Source organism: Oncorhynchus mykiss, chromosome 17, assembly GCF_057628025.1.
Source record: "Oncorhynchus mykiss isolate SJ-2025 chromosome 17, ASM5762802v1, whole genome shotgun sequence".
Lineage (NCBI taxonomy): Eukaryota > Metazoa > Chordata > Actinopteri > Salmoniformes > Salmonidae > Oncorhynchus > Oncorhynchus mykiss.
Genome location: NC_143038.1, coordinates 8,282,837 through 8,303,964, shown reverse-complemented (window position 1 = coordinate 8,303,964; position 21,128 = coordinate 8,282,837). Strand labels below are relative to the sequence as shown.

The 21,128-nt window shown below is 44.3% G+C and overlaps 1 protein-coding gene across 3 annotated transcripts in view; it reads right to left on the bottom strand.

Moving 5' to 3' along the window:
- Positions 1 to 21,128, bottom strand: part of sept9b (septin 9b) — an 82,945-nt gene that overhangs the window by 51,572 nt on the left and 10,245 nt on the right. Inside the window, exon 1 of one of the 3 annotated variants that reach the window (XM_090204656.1) lies at positions 14,329 to 14,458. The exons of 1 other annotated variant lie outside the window; for it this stretch is intronic. In XM_090204656.1, the coding sequence (XP_090060782.1) occupies positions 14,329 to 14,350 (22 nt within the window). In that variant the 5' untranslated portion in view covers positions 14,351 to 14,458. Of the gene's footprint in view, positions 1 to 5,484; positions 5,846 to 14,328; positions 14,459 to 21,128 lie in introns of those variants that run through there. One more of the 3 variants, XM_036949492.2, reaches the window with a different exon arrangement.

Here is a 21,128-nt window from a genome sequence, read left to right as displayed (position 1 = left end):
TGGGCCCTAGTCCAGGCCTATAACTGGGCCAACAGAGTTTTCCCTGGCCAGATGTTGTGGTTAGGAAAACTCCTGGTCCTAGCATAGCACAACACGCTAAGATGGAGGCTCTCTCCCACCTGACCTAAATAGTAGGGCCGGGAAGATACCAGTATCGCAAAAACATATCCATGGCAACAATGAAAACACGAAGCAGACTCAACTCTTTGGTCCTTTAAAAACCAGCTGTATGTAAAATATTGTGTACTATAGCTTGGAAAAGAAATACATGTGGCTCTGGATGACAACATAATGATGTCTGTTTTCAACATTAGGACTGTTCCCTTAAAGAAATCTGCTTTGTGTTTTGTTTCCCTGCCACGACACTAACGAGTATCGCGATACTGCTATCATCCCCGGCCCACCTAAATAGATTTCAATAGAGAGGAGGAAACAGACTTTTGTTCCATCTCCCACCCTGCTAGGCCCAGGTGCTAGCCTTGACTTCCTGTCCCTGTGTGCATCACTGGCGTTAGCTCATCTCCTCAAGGACACACAGATAGAGTAATGGACAACAGATACTTGTACAGCTCTGATGCAGCTAGAAAGAGATAGGCTTATGATAATTCTACAGTTATGCAGGTGCTTTTATCTCATGGTTTGAGTTAACACAGTCAGTATGCGTTTCACTGTCAGTCTACACCTATTATTTACGAAGCGTGTGATGCTTAAAATTAGATTTTTTTATGCAGGACCTGTGAAATGTAACTATGCTCCGACCAAACGAGCCAATCGAACCATAACGATTGTTTCCTGTTTACAGTCTCACGGTAGTTATAGAACGAGACTGACTTCCTGGTTGTGTTGGTTCTGACTGAGGTCCGAAAGATCAAAGTCATCACCGCATCCTGTTGTGGGGTTTAGTGAGGCTAGAGAAAAGATTGAACACTGAGGAAAGAGAGGGCGAGAGAGGGACCATAGACGTACACTAAAACTGACTGAAAAGGTCAAGACATGAGGTTGCGTTCTCTAGGGCCCACTGTTGCACTACAGCTCATCCACATCAGTACACTATCCTACTAAACAAGGCCAACGGACGTCATGGTGGCCTTCATGTTAGAGTCCCAGGCCTTGTTCAATACTCCTTCACTGAGACGCTTGGTGAGTATGGGCCCTGAGCTCCATGGCATGTCGTCTGAGTCCTGATGTGACCGACTGGATCAGCTTCCTCAAAGAAAGGGTTCTAGACGGGGGCCAGACGGCCTTCAGACCGGCCTCTTAGAACTGAAGAGTGAAGGGAGCTCTCCTGGGGACCGCAACTCTGAGGCCCAAATGCTAGAGTTTCATCAGTGTGTGTGTCTAGTCTAATTTATGTTGATTGGGCCGGATGTGCAAGTGTGTTTTTTGAGGGTTAGGGCAGAAAAGGTAAAACTGTACTGTAGCAAATATATAGTATTACACACCATCTATGGGATACTGAAGATATTGGCAAATAAAATTGCTGACGTTTCTCTGCTCATAACACCATGGTTTTAAGTCTGTAGTCAATGGCTGTCTCACTGAACCACTTACCCATCTCTTACATTCCAGACTCGCTCACTTCCTGATCAATATCACATGACGGTGGAACGATGAGAACACTGACAGTTACTGTAATACTGCCAGATTACGGTCTATGAAAACATAAGAGGCATGATGATATAATGCTAGCATTTAAAACTGTGCAGTGTCAGACATTTACTACTGTACATACAATGCCAAACCCACTGGCAAAACAGCGATTATGGCTTGAATGAAATGTCCATTCAAGTTGACAACACTTTATCTTGATACACTAACACAAACTGTAACGGTGAAGTTGAGCTCCGTGGCACTACATACGCACACAGCGGTTCTGCCAGTGTCAACAAAAAGCGGGCTACAACATTATGAAGTGGAATTATAATATCATAGAAATCTTTCAAAACCAAGTCTCACAAGGCAAGGCCATCGACTGACCGATAAAGTTACTCAAACCCTCCCCTTATATTCCACTTGATCAGTCCAAAGGTTAGCCACCGCTAATGGTAGGGTGTCAAATATGCACTTCCTTTTTGTCTTCTCTGGACACTGTTGGGTTTATGCTGACACACGGCGTGTGTAACTCGCTCGTGTTCTGGCTGACACCAGGTTCAGCAAAAAATAATTCTAGTAGAGAGAGCGAGCGACAGAGGCAAAGAGAGAGAGAGAGAGAAAGAAAGATATAGAGGAACTCAAAGTGAACGCAGCTGTTGGTAGTTCAGTAGTGCTTGGCTCCATACCTTTCAGTCTGAACCCCTGGGTGCTTGGCAGGTAAGGCATAGTTCATTCCTTTGAACAAGCAACACCCACAGGTTAACGACTAGAAAGCCTTCTGTACTGCAGGCTACTGCCACCCTGATTTACATCCCTCGTTGACCACAGGAGCCGTTTCCAATGTTAGAAGTATCAAGAGTGGACAGATTCCAGACAACACCTGCAGCTATTTCAAACTCCACCACAGCAAACAGACCGTGAGAGGACTATTCACTGTTGATGAGTAGGCCTATTCGCTATCGAGTCGATTCACTGTGCAGTTGATTCACTATGCGGTTGATTCACTATTCAGCTCATCCAGTTTATCAGAGAGCGGTATACGAGACCAAGGCTTATGACTTGATGTTGATCTCAGATGCACTCAAAGAGAAGAAATACAAATCCATACCGACGCACTGACATAAACCACACACTCTAAAAACACACACTGTCCACAAACAACAAGCCTCTGGAAAATCCCCACACGTTTAGTTTGAGCTGAGAGACAGACAGATAAGAGACCAGACTGGATTTGCCAGTAAATGGAAGAGTAGGCCTACGACAGCAGTGCTTCAGCAGCAGTGTGTGACAAGTAGTGATATTTCTACACAGCCCCCAGATCAGATACCAGGGAGAATCAGATACAAGTAGTGATATTTCTACACAGCCCCCAGATCAGATACCAGGGAGAATCAGATACAAGTAGTGATATTTCTACACAGCCCCCAGATCAGATACCAGGGAGAAATCAGACACAAGTAGTGATATTTCTACACAGCCCCCAGATCAGATACCAGGGAGAATCAGATACAAGTAGTGATATTTCTACACAGCCCCCAGATCAGATACCAGGGAGAATCAGACACAAGTACTGATATTTATACACAGCCCCCAGATCAGATACCAGGGAGAATCAGACACAAGTAGTGATATTTCTACACAGCCCCCAGATCAGATACCAGGGAGAATCAGACACAAGTAGTGATATTTCTACACAGCCCCCAGATCAGATACCAGGGAGAATCAGATACAAGTAGTGATATTTCTACACAGCCCCCAGATCAGATACCAGGGAGAATCAGATACAAGTAGTGATATTTCTACACAGCCCCCAGATCAGATACCAGGGAGAATCAGATACAAGTAGTGATATTTCTACACAGCCCCCAGATCAGATACCAGGGAGAATCAGATACAAGTAGTGATATTTCTACACAGCCCCCAGATCAGATACCAGGGAGAATCAGACACAAGTAGTGATATTTCTACACAGCCCCCAGATCAGATACCAGGGAGAATCAGATACAAGCAGAATGCACAACTGCCTGAGAGGACAGGCTGAGTGACAGGGTGGCTGACATCATCCCGCTAACATGGCACTGATATGGTCTTTTTCATCCATTTGATCATGCAGTACTGCTACTGAACACATAATCACTCACCAAAAAAAACATAAACCTACAGATGTGGGAGACAGAGTCTGGTCTGTCCAATATGGAGAGATCACCACAATCCTTTCTCTCTCAAAAGAGCAAGGTCTTACAAGGTCTGACCGATACTGTTTTAAGGGACTTTCTAAAACAGGACCACACATCCAGAAGTGTAATTCCAAGGGAGTGAATGCACATTTAGACTGATCTGACCAAGAGAGCGAGAACCCGACGCTCATCAAGTGCTGGACTGCGTCCATATGGCCCTAAACCAATGAATTAATAATACTGAAATGTTTAACTGTGTTCAGTCACACATTCAGTTTCTCAGATCTGACGGAGTAAGCACACTTTCAGTTCAATGTGTGTGTGTTTTGGTTTTACTGTCCTTGTGGGGATAAAAATAAGAAACCCGCACACTGCTCGATAGTACCACTGCTCTTTTAATAACCTTCACGTAATCGGCCTCCAGAGTCCTCACAAGGATAGTAAAACAAGAAAATTCAGACAAATGGGTACATTTTGTCAAGCCCACAAGGAAAAAGTTTTTTTTAGCCTTAGCGGTTAGGTTTAGGCTTATAATTAGGGTTAGAGATACAGTTAGGGGTTACGTTTAGTTTTAGGGTTAAGGTTGGATTAAGGATTAGGGGTTAGGTTTAGTTTCAGGGTGAAGGTTAGATTAAGGATTAGGGGTTAGGTTTAGTTTCAGGGTGAAGGTTAGATTAAGGATTAGGGGTTAGGTTTAGTTTCAGGGTGAAGGTTAGATTAAGGATTAGGGGTTAGGTTTAGTTTCAGGGTGAAGGTTAGATTAAGGATTAGGGGTTAGGTTTAGTTTCAGGGTGAAGGTTAGATTAAGGATTAGGGGTTAGGTTTAGTTTCAGGGTGAAGGTTAGATTAAGGATTAGGGGTTAGGTTTAGTTTCAGGGTGAAGGTTAGATTAAGGATTAGGGGTTAGGGCAGGGTTTCCCAAACTCGGTCCTTGGGACCCCAAGGGGTGCATGTTTTTTTTAATGCCCTAGCAGAAAACAGCAGATTCAAATAATCAACTAATCATCAAGCTTTGATAATTTTAATCAGCTGTTTAGTTAGGGCAAAAACCAAAACCGTGCACCCCTTGGGGTTAGGGAAAATAGGAATTTGAATGGGAATCAATTGTTTGTTCCCCACAAGGATAGCAAAACAAACGTCAGTGTGTGACGGTCCTGTCAGACCTCTCACAGCTGGAGGGAAGGACACACTCGGACCGGAGGAGGAAGAGGAAAGGAGGAAGAGGACAACAAAGGAAATCAATGTTAGCTTCACAGGACAGCTAGGAAAACAAAGGAGAGAGAGGGGACACACTGAGGAGTTGTGAATGAATGGGGGTTTGATGCGGTGGCCAGATGAGGCTTTGCTATGAGTCCCTTTAATGCTTTCCGTTGGAACGTTTCCTGTGGTGGAGTAGCACTGTCAATACTGGGGTACTCTACTGATGTAACTAGGATATGATCAATAACAGACTCAGATTAAGAAACCGAGGGGAACACATGCCCAATGCGCACACACACACACAAACAAACTCGAGAAACAAAAACAGAGCGAGAGAGAGAAGGGAGAGACCAGTGCTGTTAAGTGAAGAAGTGACTCAATTGTAAATTTGATCTGGAAATAGTATTTTGGGCATCAGTTGTCTTCAGTCGTTAGTCACCACTGGCTGTCGATGGGAAGGTCTGTGACAAGTAAAAGAGAGTAATCAAAACGGAGAATTCAAAACATGACAAACCTTCAAAGTCCGAGATAATTCCGTCCAAGTGAGCAGTAACCTTGGAGTCAGACATGTTGCTGGTTTGATATAAAAGTAAACAGAATTTCCAAATCCCTTCCCAATCAAGGTAACGTTCCACAGTCCCTCTACTGATTCTAAATAAATCCCAAATTAGGAGCCAGTGTAAAAACCAGAGTGCTGAGTAGTCAATCTGATCCAAGCCCACAGCTTTCTTAAAGGAGCAACTTCTTTTTCTCTGCTTCCTCCTATGCCTGGCACTACATCGCAGCGTTCAGTCTTCAGAGAGTGAAAGGCAAGCCCTCCTCTCCTCCCCTCAGAGAGAAACTCCCTCCCTCTTTTTTTGTGCATCTCCCTGACTGCCGTCTCCCTCTCAATGAGTGTGTGTGTGAGTGTGTGTGTGCGTGTGCGTGTGTTCGTGCATGACTGTGTGTGTGTGTGTGCGTGCATGACTGTGTCTGTGTGTCAAGTCTGATCCCATAACATTCTACAACATGTAAAAAGACATGAGCCAACAGGGGAAATGTCACACAGCCACTTAACCAACTTCCTGGCCTCATGTAATCAACCAGCAAGCTCCTCTTCCCTCAGCCAACCAGTCAAAAAGTCAGGCCCTCAAAAATGGCCTTCATAAACCTCAAGCCACTCAGTCCCACTCCACTCGAGCTAACATGAACTGACCACCTCAGAAAGTACCTCAGTAGTTATAGATAAACATGGAATTCTGCCTCACGACCACTAATTAAAAAACACTCACTTCTCTGGTACTTTCCTGACACAAAGTCTGACAGAATCTGCAATGGCACCCTTTTCCTTATATAGGGCCCTGGACAAAAAGGTAGTGCACAATATGAGCCCTGGTCAAAAAGGTAGTGCACTATATGAGCCCTGGTCAAAAAGGTAGTGCACTATATGAGCCCTGGTCAAAAAGGTAGTGCACTATATGAGCCCTGGACAAAAAGGTAGTGCACTATATGAGCCCCGGTCAAAAAGGTAGTGCACTATATGAGCCCTGGTCAAAAAGGTAGTGCACTATATGAGTCCTGGTCAAAAGGGTAGTGCACTATATGAGCCCTGGTCAAAAGGTAGTGCACTATATAGTACAGTCCAGGCTGCATCACATCTGGCAGTGATTGGGAGTCCCATAGGTCGGAGCACAATTGGACCAGCGTTGTCCAGGTTTGGCCTGGGTAGGATGTCATTGTAAATAAGAATTATTTCTTAACTGACTTGCCTAGTTAAATAAAAAAAATAAAAAAAGGATTATATATATATATATATATATACATACACACACACACACACACACACACACACACACACACACACACACACACACACACACACACACACACACATGTAATAGCGTTCCATTTCAGACTCATCCTTTGACTCACTACCTCTCTAATTAAAGAACACTCATTTCTCTGGAAGTTTCCTGACTGATTACACTGTAGGGCCTAGGGTGGCTAGGGAGCGAGTCACACACACACTCACTCCCTGTTAAAAAATGGTTCAGAGAGAAAACACAGGAAGTTAAGATCTGTGGGGATTTCGGAGAGTGTGTAACCTAATAACACAACGCGGGAATGAGCTTGATAAGACAGCATTTGATCGGAGTGGTGATTACATGTCCCTGGGGACTACTTTTTGGGGGGTGAGTACCAAGTTCTGAAGCAAGCTTGGAAAACTGTTGATATAAAATAATAGAAAAAGACAAAAAATAACATATTGTTGTCCTTGTGCTTCATACTAAAGTCTGCACCGCAGTCACCCTGCAGTAATTAGCATTAGGACGCAATAGTAGAGCTATTTGCATATGATCTCCCGTTAGCATTCTACGCTAACAAAGCAATAGTAGAGCTATCTGCTTATGAGCTCCCGTTAGCATTCTACGCTAACAAAGCAATAGTAGAGCTATCTGCTTATGAGCTCCCGTTAGCATTCTACGCTAACAAAGCAATAGTAGAGCTATCTGCTTATGATCTCCCGTTAGCATTCTACACTAACAAAGCAATAGTAGAGCTATCTGCTTATGATCTCCCGTTAGCATTCTACACTAACAAAGCAATAGTAGAGCTATCTGCTTATGAGCTCCCGTTAGCATTCTACGCTAACAAAGCAATAGTAGAGCTATCTGCTTATGATCTCCCGTTAGCATTCTACGCTAACAAAGCAATAGTAGAGCTATCTGCTTATGATCTCCCGTTAGCATTCTACACTAACAAAGCAATAGCGTAATTAGTGATGAGTGACTCATGGCTTTTCCAGAGCAACTCACTTCCTGTTTGGAGCCAGACATGTTGAGACCTACAGGAAGTCAACATTGTAATCACACAGTGTATTTCACCCTTAGTTGAGCATATGGACCATACAGAGGACACCTCTGATGCCAACAAGCAATTTCCGTCTTGTGAATGTGTACTATGTATACTAGCCGGCTGTATGAATGAAAAGGTATTTTTGAGGTCAATATCATCATAGGAATCTGGGCCCACCTGGTGGCTGGCATTGCCTCACCCTAACACCTTCAGGTCAGGAGCGGTACTGTTGTGTTTTATTGTGTGTTCTGGTTCCTTTCTATGGCGAGTGTCTAGGGACCAGGGCCAGAGGCTGTCAGGTAGAGTGTGTGTGTCCAAGGACTATGGAGTGTGTGTGTTTATGATATATACCAGTTATAGGATTGGAATACTTCTGCTAGACTGCTACCATGTTTACCACGTGTGCTGTGTTGCAAAGGTTACAGTCTTCTATGGATTGTGTGCGGTGCCTCTTAGTGCTGAAAGCAACCATGGGTTGAGTCAGCCTCATAAGTACTCACATACCCACATTCTGTGTGTCATACATCCAGTAAACCTGACAGCTGTGTATAGGTGTGTGGTGTGTGTGTGTTGCAGGACATCCTCACTAACCCATGCATGTGCATTCATGTATGTATATTTGGTCAAATGTAGCAGTGTGTGGCCCCCTGGTACTCAGCCCCAGTGGCAGTACTGTAAACCATATGCCACACAGCCTCAGTCCTCAATTAAACCTAAAACACACCGTGCGAAATACGCACCTCCCCAGCCATCATATATTTATCTAAACACGCACGCAAACACACACGCACACGCAGATGATGGCTCCCTTCCAGGCATCGGGAGACAGATTTTCAAAACAACATCTGGAGCGCGTGTGTGTTTCAGTACCCCTGAAATGTACACTAAACAGTGTTTGAAGGCTCAGGGCTAAACTGTAGGGCTAAACTGTAGAAAAATCTCCACCAAAACAATACAGCCTGGTCCTGGATCATGGCAGAGAGAGAGAGAGAGAGAGAAAGAGAGGAGACAGGAGAGCTGTGGTGTCGATGCATGTTGTTTGTGTAAACGGGTGCCGGTTTGGGTCAGTACAATGCACTTATAGGATAGGCTGGTCTAGGACTCTTCACATATTCACACGGACTATATCACGTCATCTCTCCCCAGTATATGTGGGTTAGCTTTGTCACTTACGGTGTAGGCCTCCTAATACTTGACTGGTTGTACCTGCAGACTTAGTTGTCAGGCCAATTTCAGAAGAATAGGAACACACAACCATAGACGTTCATCACCAGGAGGTGACACAAAACCAGTCGCCCCACATCAATTCCTTTTATGAGTGTGTGTGTGTGGGATTAGACAGTTTCTCTAAAATGACACCTTTTAAAACGTGATTGTCCTGACCTTTCGGTCCAGACAGCATGGCAACACTGCGCTTGATGACTGCTGATGAAATTGACGGAGCTAAATGAACTTGGCTTCAATAAAAGCTTGAGTAGAGAAACTCTACGGAATTAAACGGGATAATAAAACTCAGAGAAGGAGTGAGAGAGAGAGAGAGAAAGCAAGAGCGCGTGAGAGCTGTCCAACTAGAAGTCGTAAACACGCCAGGACTCCTAGCCTGACTGGATCATTTCACGCTTTTCCCATCAGGCATAAAACACACACTGTGCGATGAAGTGTGCCTTTCCACATGTCACGTTATGATGCATTTAGACGAGGGCCGCAAAAAAAAAACATCATACCGGTCATCAAATCAAATTTTATTTGTCACAGGCGCCGAATACAACAGGTGTAGACTTTACTGTGAAATGCTTGCTTTCGAGCCCTTCCCAACAATGCAGAGTTTAAGAAATTAGAATAAAAAAGAAAAATGGTAACACAAGAGGAATAAAATAAAGTATACAAGAATGTATATACAGGGAGTACCAGTATCAGATCAATGTGAGTATGAGGTATTTGAGGTAGATATGTACATGAAGGCAGGGTAAAGTGACTTGGCATCAGGATAGATAATAATAAGGTATTTGAGGTAGATATGTACATGAAGGCAGGGTAAAGTGACCAGGCATCAGGATAGATAATAATAAGGTATTTGAGGTAGATATGTACATGAAGGCAGGGTAAAGTGACTAGGCATCAGGATAGATAATAATAAGGTATTTGAGGTAGATATGTACATGAAGGCAGGGTAAAGTGACCAGGCATCAGGATAGATAATAATAAGGTATTTGAGGTAGATATGTACATGAAGGCAGGGTAAAGTGACCAGGCATCAGGATAGATAATAATAAGGTATTTGAGGTAGATATGTACATGAAGGCAGGGTAAAGTGACCAGGCATCAGGATAGATAATAATAAGGTATTTGAGGTAGATATGTACATGAAGGCAGGGTAAAGTGACTAGGCATCAGGATAGATAATAATAAGGTATATGAGGTAGATATGTACATGAAGGCAGGGTAAAGTGACTAGGCACCAGGATAGAACATTTATTTTTTATTTAATTTCACCTTTATTTAAGGTAGGCAAGTTGAGAACAAGTTCTCATTTACAATTGCGACCTGGCCAAGATAAAGCAAAGCAGTTCGACACATACAACGACACAGAGTTACACATGGAGTAAAACAAACATACAGTCAATAATACAGTAGAAACAAGTCTATATACAATGTGAGCAAATGAGGTGAGATAAGGGAGGTAAAGGCAAAAAAGGCCATGGTGGTAAAGTAAATACAATATAGCAACTAAAACACGGGAATGGTAGATTTGCAGGGGAAGAATGTGCAAAGTAGAAATAAAAATAATGGGGTGCAAAGGAGCTAAATAAGTCAAATTAATTAAATACAGTAGGGAAAGAGGTAGTTGTTTGGGCTAAATTATAGGTGGGCTATGTACAGGTGCAGTAATCTGTGACCTGCTCTGACAGCTGGTGCTTAAAGCTAGTGAGGGAGATAAGTGTTTCCAGTTTCAGAGATTTTTGTAGTTCGTTCCAGTCATTGGCAGCAGAGAACTGGAAGGAGAGGCAGCCAAAGAAATAATTGGTTTTGGGGGTGACCAGAGAGATAGACCTGCTACAGCGCGTGCTACAGGTGGGTGATGCTATGGTGACCAGCGAGCTGAGATAAGGGTCTTGTAGATGACATGGAGCCAGTGGGTTTGGCGACGAGTATGAAGTGAGGGCCAGCCAACGAGAACGTACAGGTCGCAACGGTGGGTAGTATATGGGGCTTTGGTGACAAAACGGATGGCACTGTGATAGACTGCATCCAATTTGTTGAGTAGGGTATTGGGTATATAATAACAAGGTATTTGAGGTAGATACATATATGTACATGAAGGCAGGGTAAAGTGACTAGGCATCAGGATAGATAATAATAAGACAACAATAAAGAACAGAACATAGCGAGACAAGAAAGCAAGCAAGATGGTGAAGGCTAAAGCAAGTCAGCACAATGGTATGCGTTGCTATGGTGATTTCAGTAAACAAACAATGCAAATCAACATCCGGTAAAAAAACGACGCTATGGCAGACGGCAAAAGTTGAATTTTTTTAACTCTGGCCGCAAGTCCCATCTACCGTGGAGGCTGACGGCATTCACCGCCAGCCTCAATGACATTTACTGTCGTGCTCTCATTGAAAACAATGACATTGGCTTTGCCATCTACCGTCTACCTCGTACCATCTAAACACACCATTATTGTAGCATTCCCTACAGGTTACATTAGCATTTCCCACACCTTCAATGAATGTTCCACTGGTGCAAGGCCCAGTCAGACCCGTAGATCATACAAGGGTCACACGAGAGCTGGCCCTTGTCGTGATACACCTTCAAGACTACTAGTATCCATTGACGAATATATCATGACTAACCTAACCCCAGATTTGACCCCTGTTCCGTCATTTCCATATAATAGCCTAGCACCAGCCAAACTCCCAACACCAAAAGGTGGGGCTGCCTGCCCAGTTTCCTTCTTTCCTGTTCTCAATGTCCAGGGCCATGTTCTTTGGGCCCGGTCTTATCCTAGTGGAGAAATAATAATATTAGCAGACAATAAAAGGTAGGGTGCAGAGAGGTGGGAAGGTAGAAGTGTCGACAGCTGACTCATGGAGGAAATCCTGTGCATTGCTTTTATGGAACACAAAGAGCCTTGCAACATCCTCTACAGGGGTTAGCCATTGGGTAGTGTGCATGTGTGTGGGTGGAGTCTTGCATGTGTTTGTTGTGCTGTGTCTTAAGGGTACTGCATTGGCTATCGCCTGCATTCACTGCACTGTTTACATTGCGCAAAACCCAAACAAATTCAAAGGAAAATTCACACACAGCAGCCGAAGGATGAGTAAGCTGACGTGTGACACACTGAACAGGCCTTGTGTTGATCCAGAGCATGTAAGAACCAGTGTTCAGAGCAAAGCCCTACCGTCACCTCCCTCCCTCCACATTGACCTCAACTGGTCTATCAACTACCACCTCAGCCACCAATAGCCTGCCATGGCTGTGATGAGAGCATCACCCAACAGGATATCCTGTACTAATCATATCTCTATTTAAAATGTCACAATACAGACAGTTAAAAGGCATTTCTGATCTCCTCTCAATTCCACTATTAATCATCGGTTTTCATTTTTCCACTGAAGCACCAGCCAGACACATTGAGTGAGTCAACTATCTGCCATTATAGCACAATGTGCTGCCCATACGTAGAGATGATCAATAAGACATCACATTGAACATATTATCTTAAATCCAGCACAGCCGAGGGTACTGAGGCTACACCACGGCCGTAACTCTGAGGACTGACGCTACGGTTTATAGCAGAGAGGTTTGAAACACTACAGAGCCAAAACGGAGAGTGGCGACAGAGGCTCAGATCACGGGTCCAAAATGTCCAGCTGAGACTTAATACTGTAGCTCATATCACTCTTAAAACAAGTCGTGTTTTTTTGTGAGGAAACGTTGATTGTCATAGCAACACATCTAAAAACAACCCCATAAAAACAAAATGAAGAGTTGAGCAGAAACAGGAAGTTGCTCAGCCCAGGGCTTCCTGGGTGAAAGGCGACTGCTGCCACCAAACGCTCGAGCTGTGGAAAAACCTCACACTTCTCCTCGCCCCCGCCAACGTCCGACTTGGCTAGATTCTTCCAACTCACACAAGAAAGAAATCCTCGTCTGCAAAATATGAATCATCCACATGGAACTTTTCACAGAACTCAGTGAAATGGTGGTCCACTGACTGCCTGCAGAGACAGATGGCTAAGGGAAAACTCACATAGCAACACTGCCTCCCTGTGGTCTAATCTAGAACTATACAGAGTCTGCACAGCAGATCAGATGCACTCGGAGCTGAAGCGGAGCCATCTCATTAGCAGCTGAATGAAGGCAAATATTCAGAGTGACGCTCAGTTTGACGTCCGACGCTAATCTCCACAAGCCTGTTGGATTAGCCTTATCGTTTTAATCCAGTCTGAGCCCATACGGGCCAGTTTAGAAGCCCCTCTACACGCAAAACGTACCAAAAAAAACTGAAAATCCAATGAAAGATTTTGATTAGGCAGATCTATGGATCAGAGATAGCTTCAGTCGTAGCACTGTGTGTAAACAGAGAGGGTGACATGAACAGGGGAAGTGGAGGAATATCAACCCTGAAGTTGAGAGCAACAGCGGGGAGGACACAGCATGACAAGACACGCAGTCGGACAGGACACAGTGTGTGGGACGTGCCAGGTTTTCCTGAAAGACGCTGGCGGAGGCCACAACCGCAAAAAAAGCATATTATGAGCTCATGCCTCATCCCATAATTAAAAATAGACTTTCCCATCAACCATAGTTAATCCAGATGACTGAAATCAAGCATAAACGCCCTTGTACGCATGGCCATGACATTATTCAGAGTGAATCATGTCTGTAGTCTAGCTCCCACATCAGGGTCAGCTGAAGTAAATCATTTGTCCCTCATATCCAATGCAATCCTACTGCAATGCCTCAGTCACAAATTGCAGATGTTTGTGGCTTTTCCACATTTCTTTCCGTAGTAGTGTCCAGGATACCTTGTAGTCATAGGGCTTAAGACACTTCTTCACATGATGCCTACTCACTCACTCACTCACCCACTCACTCACTCGCCCACTCACTCAGTAAAGGCAAGCCGTCCACTATCTCACAGCTGACAGTGTCAGAAAGAGACAAAGACAACCACCCGCTGTAGAGTAAACTATTACATGTCAACGCTTAAAAATGGAGAGAATTAGAGCCAATGATCATATTATTGTGGAATTTACTAGCAAGATGAATTGGTTAGTCCTAAACTCTTCAAACAGTAGTGAGGCAAGCGGACTAGACAGACAGCGTGCCCCAGCGTCTACTGTACTGCCCGACTAAGCAAACAGAACCTCGAATGACTCGTGGCTTCCTCTACACAGGCAAGGCAGCAAACTAAAGTTACCAAGTGAGTTAGAAAAGAGAGAATTAAGCAGCTTTTCTTCAATGAAAAAGACTCCAAACTACGCATAAGAAAAAAGTTTGAGAGCCCAGAACTTACCGGCTATTCTGTCTCGCTCCATTACTTGCTCACAGCCTTAGCCACATGTAATGTCTGTCTTTTTTCTCTCTCTCCTTTTTTTGCTGAAGACTTCCCCTTTTTCTGTCTGACTTAGTCACATCTCTCCCCCTCCCTCTTAGGTCTAATGTCTTCAATCTGCCGTGATAATGCAGTTTTAGCACTGTGTGACGATGTAGTGTTAGTACTGTGTGACAATGCAGTGTTAGTACTGTGTGATAATGCAGTGTTAGTACTGTGTGATGATGCAGTGTTAATACTGTGTGATGATGCAGTGCTAGTACTGTGTGATGATGCAGTGTTAGTACTGTGTGATAATGCAGTGTTAGTACTGTGTGATGATGCAGTGTTAATACTGTGTGATGATGCAGTGTTAGCACTGTGTGATAATGCCTTGTTAGTACTGTGTGATGATGCAGTGTTAGTACTGTGTGATAATGCAGTGTAAGCACTCTGTGATGATGCAGTGTTAGTACTGTGTGATGATGCAGTGTTAGTACTGTGTGATGATGCAGTGTTAGTACTGTGTGATGATGCAGTGTTAGTACTGTGTGATGATGCAGTGTTCGTACTGTGTGATGATGCAGTGTTAGTACTGTGTGATGATGCAGTGTTCGTACTGTGTGATGATGCAGTGTTAGTACTGTGTGATAATGCAGTGTTAGTACTGTGTGATGATGCAGTGTTAATACTGTGTGATGATGCAGTGTTAGCACTGTGTGATGATGCAGTGTTAGTACTGTGTGATAATGCAGTGTTAGTACTGTGTGATGATGCAGTGTTAGCACTGTGTGATGATGCAGTGTTAGCACTGTGTGATGATGCAGTGTTAATACTGTGTGATGATGCAGTGTTACTACTGTGTGATGATGCAGTGTTAGCACGGTGTGATAATGCAGTGTTAGTACTGTGTGATAATGCAGTGTTAGAACTGTGCGATGATGCAGTGTTGGTACTGTAAGATAATGCAGTGTTTGTACTGTGTGATGATGCAGTGTTAGTACTGTGTGATGATGCAGTGTTAGCACTGTGTGATGATGCAGTGTTAGTACTGCATGATCATGCAGTGTTAGCACTGTGTGATAATGCAGTGTTAGTACTGTGCGATGATGCAGTGTTAGTACTGTGCGACGATGCAGTGTTAGTACTGTGTGATGATGCAGTGTTAGCACTGTGTGACGATGCAGTGTTAGCACTGTGTGATGATGCAGCGTTAGTACTGTGGGATAATGCAACGTTAGTACTGTGTGATAATGCAACGTTAGCATTGTGTGATAATGCAACATTAGTACTGTGTGATAATGCAATGTTAGCACCGTGTGATGATGCAGTGTTAGTACTGTGTGATGATGCAGTGTTAGTACTGTGCAATAATGCAGTGTTAGTACTGTGTGATGATGCAGTGTTAGTACTGTGTGATAATGCAGTGTTAGTACTGTGTGATGATGCAGTGTTAGCACTGTGTGATGATGCAGTGTTAGCACTGTGTGATGATGCAGTGTTAATACTGTGTGATGATGCAGTGTTACTACTGTGTGATGATGCAGTGTTAGCACTGTGTGATAATGCAGTGTTAGTACTTTGTGATAATGCAGTGTTAGAACTGTGCGATGATGCAGCGGTGGTACTGTAAGATAATGCAGTGTTAGTACTGTGTGATGATGCAGTGTTAGTACTGTGTGATGATGCAGTGTTAGCACTGTGTGATGATGCAGTGTTAGTATTGCATGATCATGCAGTGTTAGCACTGTGTGATAATGCAGTGTTAGTACTGTGCGATGATGCAGTGTTAGTACTGTGCGACGATGCAGTGTTAGTACTGTGTGACGATGCAGTGTTAGCACTGTGTGACGATGCAGTGTTAGTACTGTGTGACGATGCAGTGTTAGCACTGTGTGACGATGCAGCGTTAGTACTGTGGGATAATGCAACGTTAGTACTGTGTGATAATGCAATGTTAGTATTGTGTGATAATGCAACATTAGTACTGTGTGATAATGCAATGTTAGTACTGTGGGACAACGCAACGTTAGTATGGTGGGATAATGCAACGTTAGTACTGTGGGATAATGCAATGTTAGCACTGTGTGACGATGCAGTGTTAGCACTGTGTGACGATGCAGTGTTAGCACTGTGTGATGATGCAGTGTTAGCACTGTGTGACGATGGAGCGTTAGTACTGTGTGACGATGGAGCGTTAGTACTGTGCGACGATGCAGCGTTAGTACTGTGGGATAATGCAATGTTAGCACTGTGTGATGATGCAGTGTTAGCACTGTGTGACGATGGAGCGTTAGTACTGTGTGACGATGGAGCGTTAGTACTGTGTGACGATGCAGTGTTAGCACTGTGTGATGATGCAGTGTTAACACTGTGTGACGATGCAGTGTTAGTACTGTGTGATGATGCAGTGTTAGCACTGTGTGACGATGGAGCGTTAGTACTGTGTGACGATGGAGCGTTAGTACTGTGTGACGATGCAGTGTTAGCACTGTGTTATGATGCAGTGTTAGTACTGTGTGATAATGCAGTGTTAGCACTGTGTGACAATGCAGCGTTAGTACTGTGTGATAATGCAGTGTTAGCACTGTGTGATAATGCAGTGTTAGTACTGTGTGACGATGCAGCGTTAGTACTGTGTGACAATGCAGCGTTAGTATTGTGTGATGATGCAGTGTTAGTACTGTGTGATAATGCAGTGTTAGCACTGTGTGACGATGCAGCGTTAGTACTGTGTGACGATGGAGCGTTAGTACTGTGTGATAATGCAGTGTTAGCACTGTGTGACGATGCAGCGTTAGTACTGTGTGACGATGGAGCGTTAGTACGGTGGGATAATGCAACGTCAGTACTGTGGGATAATGCAACGTTAGTACTGTGGGACAACGCAACGTTAGTACGGTAGGATAATGCAACGTTAGTACTGTGGAATAATGCAGTGTTAGTACCATGTGGCCATGTGCTGATCATATAGACATTCTTTCTATCTTTCTCTAGAAAGATCATGGAACTCAAGCACTCCGCTACCTCCATTTAACAGCCCCCTCTCTCTCTCTCTCACACACACACACACACACACACACACACACACACACACACACACACACACACACACACACACACACACACACACACAAATGTACTCTCTGGTACTGTATGTGTAGGGACCTTCGACACCATTCTAAGATGCCATGGTTACAAGGTAAACGTGGGGTAAGCGGATGAAGAATACTCCCATAACAACATCACACTCAACTGAGTGAGTTATAGAGGAACTTTAACATTTCCTGACCAGAGACTGTGTATTCTATCCTCCCAGAGTATCTCCAGTTCTAGTGACTGGGGTTTAATCAGGAAAAACAAACACTGGAGTCACTTAACAGACCCGGAGCATTCCGTAGTGCCCACCCCTAACCCCACTCCCTTTCCAACCCCTCCCCTGACGCCAGGAGAGCAGGACGCACTCTGGCCTCTGACCCTCCACCTTGCTCTCAGGAGAGGTCACTTAGCGAGCTGCCGTCTGGGCGAGAAAACGGCCAAACAAACACACAAGTTACAAGCACTTCACTTCCCTTTCCATTTGTTCTCAAAGGGACATCCAATCCCTCCCTAGATAGCTAAGTCGCTAACTCTGCACTATCTACATAGATTTACCGTAAACATGATTGGAGACAAACCATTTGGCTCTTTCAGGTAGATGTGACCTGTCCTGGGCTGTTTTAGTTTAATCTACAGGAACCGCCGCTGGGTGAGGACAGTGATATGCTACAGTTGCGATAGGGCAAGTTGTTTATCTTGGCTCGCCCCGATGACAAACGCCCGGCTTTATCTGAGGTGAGGTGATGATACAAGAGACGGGGCTGGGGATGGTGTACGCGTCGAGGGGGATTTATTTTTGTCAAAAAAATTGTGAAATACTTAAACCCGGAGCCAAACTTTGCAGTCTCTCTGCCAAGGAGTGTGATCAGAAGTGAGTTCACAAACATTCATAACAACCTTCTCTGGGTTTTTCCCTCTGTCTTGTAAGAACCTCTTTTTAAATTGCTTCATCTACTGTATGGAGGGACCCAAGGAAGTTGGAACCAGTCATGAAAGGGTGCCCCATGGCCAACAGATGGGACACACACAAACACCCCGATCTCTACACACACACACTGGAGCCCAGTGAGAATGAGACAGGCATGAATGAGCAGTGGGGTTATCTGTATCTACATAGCCATTTTTACAGAAACCCGTTATCTAGGGTCCCTTCTAACCCAAACCAGCTCTGTGGAGTTGTATGTCTCTCCCCCTCTGATGCACCTCATTCCCCTGGCTCTCCTCGCTCCCCCACTCTTCATGTCATATGGCCATATGTCTGTGTGGGGGAGTAGAGGGACTGGATGGAGGGATAGGGGTGTGTGTAGATTTGTAGGTGTGTGTCCATATGTGTGTTTAGGTGTGTCCATGCTTGCGCTCACACACACACACACACACACACACACACACACACACACACACACACACACACACACACACACACACACACACACACACACACACACACACACACACACACACACACACACACACACACACACTGTGTGGTTACTAAAGGTCACTCAAAGAAACAGATCAGAGCTACATTCTGGATACATTTTCACCTTTATTAAAGAGGAACTCAGTCATAAGGAAGAAGCCAACTTCCATCCACATGGTGTTTGTCAATGTTACTCAAGTCTGTCAAAAATAGAGGCCTGGTTTTAAGGCTGTTAAAGCTGTTGAGCAATAACAAAGTTAATGGAATGCAGTGACTGCTTATGACATGTTTTAATTAAGGAGAACTCTTTAGGGCAGTCAAATGGCAGCGCTAACCCGGTCTACCCTGGACCTAGTCAGTCCTCAGCTGGTCAGGCGAGACAGCCAGACCCTTGGCCTGAGCCCAACAGCACTGTGGTCTCTTTCACACAGACTCATGCAAGCAGGCACGCTTGCGACCACACGCACAAACACACACACAGAAACACACGTGACAATCTGTGACATCCTATTTGTGACACTCAGGCAACTAACAAAGCAGCAGTATCTTTTGGTGTCACACTTTTTGATTTGTGATATGTGTACGGTATTTAAACAGTGGTGCTGCGGTAAGCCAGCTCTGATTCAACGTTGGTTTACTATAAGCCTCAACAGGGCTGTACTGTAGTGGCTCCATGGTGAGACCTAATTGAGGAGAGGGAGACCAGCTCCAGTGTCCATCTGTAGAGAGAAGAGAGAGAGAGACCAGCTCCAGCATCCAGCTGTAGAGAGAGGAGAGAGACCAGCTCCAGTGTCTAGCTGTAGAGAGAGGAGAGAGACCAGCTCCAGTGTCTAGCTGTAGAGAGAGGAGAGAGACCAGCTCCAGTGTCTAGCTGTAGAGAGAGGAGAGAGACCAGCTCCAGTGTCTAGCTGTAGAGAGAGGAGAGAGACCAGCTCCAGTGTCTAGCTGTAGAGAGAGGAGAGGGACCAGCTCCAGTGTCTAGCTGTAGAGAGAGGAGAGAGACCAGCTACAGTGTCTAGCTGTAGAGAGAGGAGAGAGACCAGCTATAGTGTCTAGCTGTAGAGAGAGGAGAGAGACCAGCTCCAGTGTCTAGCTGTAGAGAGAGGAGAGAGACCAGCTCCAGTGTCTAGCTGTAGAGAGAGGAGAGAGACCAGCTCCAGTGTCTAGCTGTAGAGAGAGGAGAGGGACCAGCTCCAGTGTCTAGCTGTAGAGAGAGGAGAGAGACCAGCTACAGTGTCTAGCTGTAGAGAGATGGTTTCACTCATACGTTTCACCACCTACCCTCTACATAATCCAAACCTGCCTGCTGGAGGAGAACCTCCCACCACACTAGGGCTGCCCCCCCCCAAAAAACATTTTTTTTTTTTAAATATTGGTTGACCTAGTCATCTGTTCTTTCGACCAATATATTTAGTATCATAATAATGGCTGGAACAGAGTGAATGGAATGGCATCAAACATATGGAAACCAGCCATTACTCCAGCCATTACCACTAGCCCGTCCTCCCCAATTAAGGTGCCACTAACCTCCTGTGATAGACACACCTTTAGCGTTTTAATAAAATCCACTTTATATGCATTGAGCTTGTCTGATGCTTTAAGCTCACTGTTTGATGAAATAAGACACAAATAACTCAAGAAGGAGCCAGAGATCAAGAAAGAAAATACTTAATCTGTCCCAACCATCCAACTCCCGCTGGCTTTCACAGATTCTGCTGTTACTCTCCTGAAGTTGCCGGTAATAGGCTACACGAGGAGTCGGCCAACTTTCTCACGAGGAATGCCAATTTATATTCAAATTTTTACTGATCTGTGTACCAGTTATGGTTTTCATATTCACATTTTTCATGGAACAATTTCATTTTATTTATAATAATGTCTTTGTATCTCAAAATCATTGTCATGTGGTACATCAAAACTATATCCAGTTCTATATGAAAATGATATAAACTTAATGTAACTTCTTTTGCCAACTATGTAAAAATAGCCTATAAAGCCAACAAATAAAAACATTGCAGCCTGCAGTGTCCACACATGGCCTGTCTGCAACGAACTTGAAACATTGTATTAACTCTTAACTTGGGTCTGGCCTGAAGCTCCTTGCAACATTGTATAAAATATTCTGTGCCATCAGCTGTAGGCTATTTGCGCAAGGGATAAGTAATAATCAGATAGGCCTATTTATGATGTTTCCACTGGATCAGACAGAGCATGACATTTTTCCTTTTACACTGAGTGGTTATGAAAAAGGGAGAGAGCTGGA